Source organism: Arachis stenosperma, chromosome 8 (assembly GCF_014773155.1).
Source record: "Arachis stenosperma cultivar V10309 chromosome 8, arast.V10309.gnm1.PFL2, whole genome shotgun sequence".
Lineage (NCBI taxonomy): Eukaryota > Viridiplantae > Streptophyta > Magnoliopsida > Fabales > Fabaceae > Arachis > Arachis stenosperma.
The window spans coordinates 32235812-32247011 of NC_080384.1; the positions used below are offsets into that span (position 1 = coordinate 32235812).

At 33.3% G+C, this 11200-nt stretch overlaps 1 protein-coding gene across 2 annotated transcripts; it reads right to left on the reverse strand.

Moving 5' to 3' along the window:
* Positions 1-6136: 6136 nt before the first annotated feature.
* LOC130946655 (uncharacterized) lies at positions 6137-10614 on the reverse strand. 2 transcript variants are annotated; one of them, XM_057875481.1, is made up of 7 exons: positions 10235-10614; positions 9012-9094; positions 7592-7833; positions 7296-7499; positions 7099-7191; positions 6902-6997; positions 6137-6671 (listed from the first exon to the last, which is right to left on the reverse strand). In XM_057875481.1, the coding sequence occupies exons 4-7, from the start codon at positions 7464-7466 to the stop codon at positions 6294-6296; spliced, it is 738 nt and encodes a 245-aa protein (XP_057731464.1). In that variant the 5' UTR covers positions 7467-7499; positions 7592-7833; positions 9012-9094; positions 10235-10614; the 3' UTR covers positions 6137-6293. The 2 variants fall into 2 exon arrangements, with proteins under 2 accessions (XP_057731464.1, XP_057731463.1); XM_057875480.1 differs by having other exon boundaries at positions 6902-7009.
* Between the last annotated feature and the right edge of the window lie 586 nt (positions 10615-11200).

The window sequence follows — 11200 nt, forward strand, 5'->3', positions numbered from 1 at the left end:
AATTTTAACAAGCAGATTCAAACAAAATAAACAAAAAATTTCAATAAACAACTTCAAGCAAATCAACAACCTTAAATTCCCTATTCAACATCACATATTTCAACAAGCAGATTCATACAAAAATTCATAATTTCAACAAACATATTCAAGCAAAACAAACATCAAACAAAACATTTTCATAATTTCAATTTTCAACAAGCAGATTCCAACACCACACTTAACAGAACATATTCATAATTTCAAATTTTAACAAGCAGATTCAAGCATCAAATAGAACAAAACAGCACAAGAGCATTAGAATAGAACAAGAGCATTAGAACAGAAGAAGAGTATTAGAACAGAAGAAGAGCAATAGAAGAAAAATCTGTCTGACAAAGCATTAGAAGAACAGAACAACTTCATAGTTCACAACCAAACAGAACATAACAAGAGTATTAGAAGAAGAGCACCAACCTGTTTGACAAAACAAATAACAAAGACGACGGAGACCGCCAACCTGTCTGAGAGAGCAGATGACGGAGACAGCGCGACGATGGCGACGATGAAGCGGAACATGGAGAAGCGACGAATCGACGGAGCCGCGGTGAGGTAAGGTAACGTCGTCGAGGACTTGAGAATTGAGAATAGGTATCGCGGTTAGGTGAGGTTAGGTATCGCGGTTAGGTGAGTATATGCCGGTCCTGTTGTAGTGTGAGGGGGAGGGTTAGCCGTTGTTTAAGGGATTAAGGTTGGGGGAACAGGGATGGGGTATTGGGTAAGGTTCGAGTGTTTTTTTTTTTTTTTTGAAAAACTAAAATGACATCATTTTGGTAAGTAAATTTAAAAAAAAAACTTTCGAACTGGCCGGGTGAAAAAAAAACCGTCGATTCTCTGGATTTTATCAGAATTGGACGGTTCAATTTGATTCTCTCTGGTTATGTTCTTTATCCAGTCATATTAATCAACCGGATCGGCTAGAGATCTAATTCATCGATTTTTCAATTGAACCGGTCAATTCAGTCCGATTCTTATAACTATGGGTGTAGAAAAAGTAAATGATATTAATGGCTAATTTTATATTGTTTTCTAATCAAAACAAGAAAGAAATAAATGCTTAATTCACCCTAAAATGCTTTGATAAGAATATTGTACTCTTTATTAATTAAAAAATATAAAATATTAATTTATTATATTTTATATTAATGACTCAAATTTAAAACTTAGAATTTAGAATTTACGGTTTAAAATTTAAAATTTAGAGAGTAGAATTTATAATTTTATGATTTAGAGTTCAGAGTTTAGAAGGTAAAATTTAGAGTTTAGAGTCACTACAAGAAAAATAATGAGTACTGTCAGAATTATTGTTGAAATAAATCCAATGATATAAACCTCATCGGTAATTGTTTATTGACAGTTTTTTCGTTCGCCGCTAAATACCGGCTTAGCGGCGGATATTAACTCTCAATTGGAGAAATTCTAGAACTTGTTACTGTCAAATTTATCTCTCTGTAAATTCGACGGTAATCTTAAATTTTATTTTTTTAAAAAAATTATTTAAAAATTCAATACATAATTTTAAATGTTTAAATTTAATAATTTTTAAACTAAAACAATTCAAAATTTTACAACTTCCCATAATAATTTGTCTATAATTCTTCGTTAAAAATTTACAAATAAGTTCACACATCAAAGTTTAAGAACAAAGAAGAAAAATAATAATTACTCATGTATGAAAAAAAGTAGCACTATAAACATATACTCTAAATCCAGAAAAGATGAACTTACATAAGGTTCGATATGAAAAACAAGATACTTCACGGTAGCTAAGTAAATTGCATAGTTAAAACTATCTAGATAATAAAATATTAAAAAAATAATTATAGAAATGGTATATCTATTTAAGATTCAAGTAAAGCACTAATATGCTTATATATGTCTCTCAAATGGTATATCTATTTATGATTATACAATTTCAGCAACTTACAAACCTAATTGGAAGTTTTGCATCATAAACCTACTGTCTATAGACGAATTCCCTAGCTAAATTATACCCTACCTAACCTAACATTATTTAATTTCTAATTACACTAAATTAATATAACAAACTCTAATCACACACTTTATTAAAAAAATTAATCAATAATTTAATAAAATACTTAACAAAATCCTAAACAAACAAAAAATATGAAAAAAATATAAAAACTATAGAAAATTTACCTCTAGTGATGGCTGCAAAATGGTGAAAGCATGGTGATGATAGAAGGAAATAGTGAAACCTATAGTGGTGCAGCTAGGGTTTAGTAACATAACAAACAACCAAAAGAAAAAATGGACAACAACCTTTAGCGCGATGGACCTCAGCCACGGTGATAGCGACAATGCAAGGCGACGACCTCCAATCGACGACAAAAAACACCAACAATGGTGGCACGGCAGAGTCTCAAAGATTCCAGCGACAGTGATGACAACGTGCTGATCTTCAACAACAATGTGGCGTACCGACAGCGACGGTAGTTCCAGGTGGTGGCGGCACAACCTTCTTTAATAGATCAGAGGGAGAAAGATGAGAGAGAAAGAGAAGAGAGAGAGAGAGAGAGAGAGAGAGAGAGAGAGAGAGAGAGAGAGAGGGGGGGAGAAGGGTTTCGCGTTTGAATTTTATCCCAAATTTACAGTCGGATTTACCAACAGAAAAATCTGACGATAAAATATTCGTCGTTGCGTAAATGGCGCGTTTCACTAAATTCTGTTACCGTCAAAATTTTTCGACGAAAAATCTGACGGTAAATTCGGCACTAATAAAATTAATTTTTGCGCTTCTATTTACTGTCGGATTTAGTGGCGAAATTTTAAATCCGACGGTAACTTAGTTGAGGGGCGAATTTTCACTCGTAACCGTCGAAAAATCTCCACTAAATCCATCGATAATGTCCATTTCTAAATCTGACGATATTCAACATATTTCTTATAGTGAGTGTAAAATTTAGAATTTTAAATATAACTTTTAGAGAATTATATTGAATAATTTTTTTAATTTATGCAATGTTAAATTTTATATATGAATCAAATTATTATTATTATTATGCAATTTTCAGTGTAAAAAATTAATTAAGTATCGCAAGTGTTTAATCATGAACTATATTTCATTAGGAAAAATATTACACTCGTCTTTATGTTATCTTAATTAAGAGTTTTCCCAAAAAAAAATTGCTTGGTTCATTTATATTATCAACACATTGTAATTAAACTTTCAATACATAATAATTTGTAATAATATAAAAATAGTGTATATAATAATTAACGAGGTAATGTCTAAAATTGTTCTTAATTTTTAACTCATTTTAGATTAATTTTTTATTTTTTAAAATGATTAAATAAATCTCTCATTTAGAATGCTGAATTCCTATAATTAATTCAAAAGTTATCATATATTTTAACGTCACTAATGTGTACATAGTTAAGTGCCAAGTTAACTACACGCTGATATAGAAGTCAAACAAATTTAAATATGAATAATTATAAATATTTTAAATCTAAGTGTTAGAACAAACTTTGTCAAAACTTTTAAATGTTTCTACACTTACTCCTTCAATTGTCATTTTTTAAAACCACGGTTGCAATACCAATATTTGGCAGAGGTAATTTGGTATTTTATGGTTTCGTTCAGTGCTTTTTATTGTTAGTTGGTTATTTGTTGGCTCTCTTTAAAAACTTCAGTAACAATTAGTTTTTCCAATTTTGAAAAGCAGTTAATCAAAGAGTTGTGATAATTTTTTATCCTGTTTAATTAATTTTTCTTCAAAATAATTACTAGAGTTAATATATGTATATGTAGTACCAGCCATCATCACCATAGAATGATTAGTAGTTAGAAGAGGCTCAAACTTGCTTTTCAAATATTTCACTAATAAAATAATATTATATTGTAGAGGTGAATTTTGTATGTAAATCAGAAGAAGAGTTTGTAAGAGAAAAATGGATTCAAGTACTGAGATGAAAATGCAGCAAGTTTCTATTTGGGTACGACAGATAGAAGCTCTGGTTCTTCTAGGACGAGGGGCGGAGCTAGATGAAATATTAGAGGGGGGCAAAAAATATTTACACAATAAAATAAGATTAAAATAAAATTTTAAGGGGGGGCTAAACTGAAATTTACATATAATTTACATGTAAAAAATTAAAATTAGGGGGGGCCGTTGCCCCCCTCTTCTTATACCTGGCTCCGCCACTGTCTAGCACATACCCATCTCCATTGATTTCAAATCGGAACTTCCTCAACCGCCAATCCTCGCCACTCTTGACATCATATCTTTTCTCAAGAACCAGCATGGCAAGATATGCATCCTTTCAATCGACAGTGGCGGTGCCATGCACAAGATCCTTGTCGGTAAAGCCTTAGCCTATCTTAAAAATTCTCTCAAAAAGTCTAAAGACCCCAACGTCACAATCGTCGATTACTTCGATGTTGTCAGTGCTGGTGTTGGTGGAGGCATCTTCACTGCTATGCTATTCGTCATCAAAGACCACAAACATTCGATTTTTACTGTTGGAGACACTTGGAGGCTGTTGGTCAAGTAAGGTTAATGGAAGGACTATTTGGGATTTGTTATTCGAAGAAGAGAGAAACTTAGTTTGAAACGGCATGATTTTATTATAATTGGATGTTAGACCTGAATAATGTTGTTTAGTAAACTGTCAAAATTGGTATTAAATTGTACACATAAATAACATTAAAATGACTGATGACATTTGAACTAACAATAATTTACGATTTTAAAATTGAGTGATATATTTAGCTATTTTAAAAAATGACATACTTAATTAAAATGAGTTAAGAATTTCAAATACTATTTAGAACTGTTATGGACCGTCGAGTCCAGCCCACTAGCCGTCGGGTCGGGGCACCACCCCTGACCCAGGCCCAAGACACCCCTCACAAAAAAGAGTCCGACGGGTCGGGTCCTAGAACGCCCGACCTAGGGCATACCCGACTTACCATCCGTACGACCCAGGACACCGGTCAGGCCGGTACCTTCGGATCATGACCCGAAGCCCCGACCCGGGATCCGAAACGACCTGCCCTTCCCACGTGAATTACGACAACTCATGGAAGCTTCTTGGGCAGTGGGCTAGGTCATTCTCAGGGCCTGCCCCGCACAGTATAAAAGGGGAGAGGTTAGCTCTCTCCCCAAGGTACGTAACATTCTTACCTAATTCGGCTACCACATCGTACGGACACTGACTTGATCGTCGGAGTGTCCTTGCAGGTGGCCACCCCCCACGCTTCACACCACCTCCGGCATCATCAGCTCGCATCTTTGTCTTCACTCCACGTCAGTTCAGGGTCTCACCCGCTCCTCTACTCATCACCACCCGACCCGTCGAGTACCCGAGATCATCAGGTAACGAACATTGGCACCGTCTGTGGCACTACAACAAACGAGGCTTTTCGCAACGGTCAAAAACCGTTGCCTTAGTTTGAAAAACCGTTCCCAAAACTTTAGGCAACGCTTTGGCAACGGTTTTTGACCTGTGGTATATGCGGCCGTTACCAATGCTCAAAGGCAACGGTTTTTTACCTAAGGCAACGGTAACAGAAAAACCGTTGCCACAGTTAGTGTCATAGACAACGGTTTTAACGAAAAGTTTAAGACAACGGTTTTGATCCGTTACTCAATAAGCAACGGTTTCGAAACGTTCCTATTAACATGACAACGGTTTAAAACCGTAACTGAATAGGCAACGGTTTTAAACTGTTGTGGTTTTATTATTCATATAGCCAACGGTTTTAAACCGTTACCGGGTTTCGGCAACGGTTTAAAACCGTTGCCAGTTTGTAGCCATATAGGACAACAGTTTTAAAGCGTTACTGTTGATGTCGTTTTCGGCAACGGTTTTAATACCATTGCCATTTTATAGTCATCTAAAACAACGGTTTTAAAGCGTTACCTTTGGAGTCGTGTTTTGGCAACGGTTTTAACACCGTTGTCTTTTGTAACTATTGACAACAATTTTTTTTGTGATATATAATTTTTTATTTACAATAGTTTTTTCATGAATGAAATTAATTTTAATTTTTTTTAATTATTTAATATCAATAAATAATCTAAACTATTTGAATTAAGTCACTAAAGAAAAAAATTGAACATTTTCCATCAAATTTAACTTATAAAAATTGTTGTAAGATCCACAATATCATCTAAGTTTGCAAAAAATATAATAACAAAAGAGAATTGAAATAGCTAAGCAGCAAATAGTCATGATGTCCACAAGTTCATGACTTTTACTCTGTAACATTTGCTTTTAAAAAGTTGACCTTAATCAAGTTCGATTTCCCCTTCAACATAGTTTTCCTCTTCATGCGCATCATTGTTCGGATTCCCTAAAGTGCTTCCTAATTGAGCAGCTAACATGTCAAGGTCCACTCCTGAGCTTTTTTGTTGCAGCATCATCTTAACAAGCGATTTAAGTTCATCTACTTCTTTTTGCATCACATCAACCTTATTCTCTAATGTTGCTTTCTCAGTTGCATGTTGCTGCTTAAGGGTGGCAATTTCCTCATTTTTCTTCAACAAAGTTGGTGTGGTAACTCTTCCGTGACATCGCACTCTCCCTGCCTTCTCTTTCCCAAATATGGATTGGAAAGCTCTAATTGCTGATTCTTTAGACTTTTTATTCTCAGCTTGCAAATGTGCCTATATTAATATGAAGAAAAATAATAGTAATAAAATAAGAGTAAATACACAATTGGACTAAAGGCATATATCATTTGACAACATCGAAACAAATAATAGAGATTAAAAATAATGTCAAGATTCTTTAACTCAACGCAAGCATAAAAGTAACCACAAGTGATGAACAAATTGCCAAGACACAAGAAATCCATAACCTATTTTAACCAAATTAACTCCTAATTAATACTTACAATAACATCCAGAGTATCTTCATCCAATGATTTTCCCTTTGTGCTTTGGCGAGTCTCAACAAACATTTCTGCTTGAGTAGGTGGTTCATTATTTTCCTTAAAAGCAGCCTATAAGTCCAATTCAAATAGCATATATATAGAGTTAAAAGGCACACCACACATACACATACAAATTCACAAAGAATTAAAAATTGTACCAATCTTGCACGTATTCTTGCAAAATTTATTGGTCCCTTTCGATGCCTAAATTTCTGTTGTGCCCTATTTTTCTTATTCTGCGCAGACATTTTCTACATAACAAGAGACAAGTATTATAAAAAAATCATCAAACTTCACTCATATGTGTATATAATATAATTGCATAAACAATTACATTAAGTTTCACATGTCTTACCTTAACTTTCTCAGTTCTCCAATAAGCAATTAACTTACGAAAATGACTCTCAGGTATGCTCTTAGGACGATTTTTCAGCATCTCATTAACACATTTATATGGCAGAAAATGAGTTTGCTTTATTGTAGTCTTATACCTTCTCCAGTTGTCATTGATACGAGCAAGGACCATCCTCTTTCCTTCAGTTGGAATAATGAATTTAGCCTATAAAACACAATTATTATTTGTTAGTAAGAATAAAATACATGTGTACATTTTCAGATACTTTCTAAAAGAAACAAGACTAAAGTTCTCACTTGAACATATTCCCAAATTGCTTCTTTATCTTTAATCCCCTTCCAATTTGTGTAAATTAATGGACAAAAATCTGAATTCCTTGCCACTGTGCCCAAAAATTTACTCAAGTTGTTTACAGCTTCATCAGTAGGACCAATTGCCTCTCCTTCACTATCTAGGGTAATTTCTTCTCTATCTTCCAGCTGTCTTGCATGAATCTTCAAGCATTGTGTAAGTCCTCGTGTTTTCTTCACTGTTGTCTCTATACAAAGATACTAATTATATATGACATTTCTAGAAATTACCAAATTCGATTCACAAGTTGGAATGTAATTAACACAAATTTTTAGAAATTTCGGCAGCATTCTGGCATTAAATATGACATTTCTGAATTTAACAAATTAACCCATATGAACTCGCTAAAACCAAATCCGCACTAATCAGCAAAATCAGCACTAAACAACAAAATCAGCACTAAAACCAAATCAGCACAAACAGCAAAATCAACCCATATGAACTCACTAAGACCAAATCAGCACAAACCAAGCTCAATTTATACGAATTAAATGGCAGCAAGCGAAAATGGCAATCAGCAACAATATAAAAATTAGCATAATAAGCCATTAACAAGGATAAAACAGCACGCACTATACAATTTGAAACCGTTCATTCCAGGCATCAGTAGCAACCAAAAAGTTCAACCTAAATCCACTACAAATCAGATTAGTATACTTTCTAACCACCTATAATCCACTAAGCATGCATAACTAAACTGACTAATTTAACAAAAACTGAACAAACTAATTAAACTAAGAAAATGTAACCAGAGAAAAAAATTGAGAACCTGCAGAAGAAGCAGAAACTAATTAAACTAAAGTAACAAATTACCAAATTTGATTCACAAATTGGAATTCAATTAACACAAATTTTTAGAAATTTCAGTAGCATTCTGGCATTAAATATGACATTTCTGAATTTAACAAATTAACCCATATGAACTCGCTAAAACCAAATCATCACTAATAAGCAAAATCAGCACTAAACCGCAAAATCAGCACTAAAACCAAATCAGCACAAACAGCAAAATCAAACCATATGAACTCACTAAAACCAAATCAGCACAAACCAAGCTCAATTTATATGAATTAAATGGCAGCAAGCGAAAATGGCAATCAGCAGCAATATAAAAATTAGCATAATAAGCCATTAACAAGGATAAAACAGCACGCACTATACAAGAGTGTAACCGTTCATTCCAGGCATCAACAGCAACCAAAAAGTTCAACCTAAATCCACTACAAATCAGATATAACTTCCTAACCACCTATAATCCACTAAGCATGCATAACTAAATCGACTAATTTAACAAAAACTGAACAAACTAATTAAACTAAGAAAATGTAAACAGGGAAAAAAATTGAGAACCTGCAAAAAGTTTACCTTTCAAAGTATTGTCTAAGTTCTCAGCCTCAGTTGGATTAACATAATCCTTGTCCTGCTCCTCTATAATAACGCTGCATAAACTGTGAGGAAAAAAGAAATAACCGATCATATTATAAATTATATAAGAAGGTTTTGGGTCGGTGAGAGAAATGACTAGTACTAAATTTGGTACTAAAATATGAATATGAGTCCTAACCATATATATACTAATCGAATTTAATATAAGTTATAATTAAATATGCAATTTTATAGTTACACATAGTCTTAGACATGCAAATTAAAAAGTTAATTCTCCTGTACTTATTCTAAACAATTTGCTTGAATTTATTGAAATCAATAGCATATTCAATATGAGTGTGAAGATAATTAACGACTACGAGCTAGTAAAGAGATTTGAGCTTTGAGGCAAAGAGAATAGCAATTGTTTAATGTATAGTAGGTTTTTAATGTTTTTCCCCAAGCTTTTTTCGCCTTTTAATTATATAAGTCAATGTGCTATTTTTTTCTTTGTAACTTGTTTTTCTCTTCCGAAAAATCTAAGATTAGTTAACATATTTTTATTGTAAAATTATTTTTTTAATCTTCATCACTTTTTAAACCGTTAAGAGTTTTGAATTAGAAACTTAGAATTTAGTATTTAAAATACAGGATTTATTTTAATTTCTTGATCATAAATCACAAATTCTTATTTCTTAATCTCAAACAAGCTATTAGAAAATCACTATAAATTTTGTCCTAGTCAAGTAGTCAACCATTTTAAAAAGGCAAACAGTCTTTTACCTTAGTTTATATCATTCATAAACCTAAAAGCAATACCTTACTTACATAAACAGTTTCTAACCCCAAAATCTAATTGAAAAAGTATCTTATTTAACTATTGAAAGAATTAGCTCTAAGAGGGAGCCATCCATAAACAGCTTCAGCAGCAGTAACGGTGAGTCAACTTGGAAAAATATCAACCTCTTACTTGTACTAGTATTGTTCCAAATCTAGATTAGAGGAGTGGGTTATTTTCTAATTAAAAACATTGACATAGATTGATTCTATTAACAAAAGCGAACACGGTTTCTCCATATGCCCTGCTTTTAAGTTCCTCCATGTATATATTATTATTATTCATGAATCACATAATATTGATTTGAATCAAATAGTAGTTAACAATGAAAGAAAAGAGAATGTAAGATCGAAGCAATTTATTAATAAGAAGAGACTTGAGTTACCTAAATCGGTGTTTGAGCCACAACGAGCTGAAGAGGCAAGGACCGTGCGCAATTCAGAAGCAGAGCAACCACGACAGGGGAGACCAGGACGCAATGCGAGGAGCGGCTTTAGCAACGACGGCCAGGAGACAACCAGCAATGACCACGCATTCCGGGAAGAGGAGAGGGGCAGACACAACCAACGTTCGCGGCAAGGAGAACGGCAGACGCGAGCCACGTACGCGGCGAGGACAGAGGCAGAGACGGAGCAATAGCGCACCACAAACGGCTTTCTTCGGCGGTGGGTTGGGGCTTCCTAGTATAGGGAAGGAAGATGGTGACTAATGGGTTATGCTGGTGGGGGTTAGGGCTTGCTGATAGAGGGCTGGGAAATTGATGAATCGCTAGAGGAATGAGCGGGAATTGAGAAGTCTTCTATTGGGCGCTTATAGATTAACTTTTTGGATATTTCTTTTAAAGTGTTAACGTAATATTATATATTAAAAAATACTTATTAAATTATTTAAAGAATATTAAAAAATTATTATTTTGGATTTTTTTTTAAGTGTCAAAACAATATTATATGTTAAATTTTACTGTGAAAATTCAATGAAAAAAATTAACTTTTGTTTTAAATTTATTTTCTCCATAATAATAATTGTTAAATTATTTAAATAACATTAGAAAATTATTTCTTAATAAAAAAATTGATGTAATGGTTATAAAACTGTTCCTTAAAATAGTCAAAGAGAACGGTTTTATTTTATTGCTATAACGACATAGTGAAAAATTGAACTTCAACAGCAACATCGTAAAAACCGTTCTCTAAAATAATCTAATAGAACGGTTGTAAAGTGTTACAATATTGGCAACGGTTTTTATGCGTTTCTTTTGTACAATTATTTAAACAACAATAAAAAACCGTTGCTTAAAACCAAATCATGGTAACGGTTATAAAACCGTTCTTTAAAATAGTCAAAGAGAACG

Excerpts from the sequence above, each read along its gene's own strand:
- LOC130946655 (XM_057875480.1), bottom strand. The coding sequence starts at position 7,466 with ATGGTCCTTGCTCGTATCAATGACAACTGGAGAAGGTATAAGACTACA. Across the intron at positions 7,192-7,295 it reads GGAGAACTGAGAAAGTTAAG|AAAATGTCTGCGCAGAATAA; the intron begins GTAAGACATGTG and ends CTTGTTATGTAG. Across the intron at positions 6,672-6,901 it reads AAGATACTCTGGATGTTATT|GCACATTTGCAAGCTGAGAA; the intron begins GTAAGTATTAAT and ends ATATTAATATAG.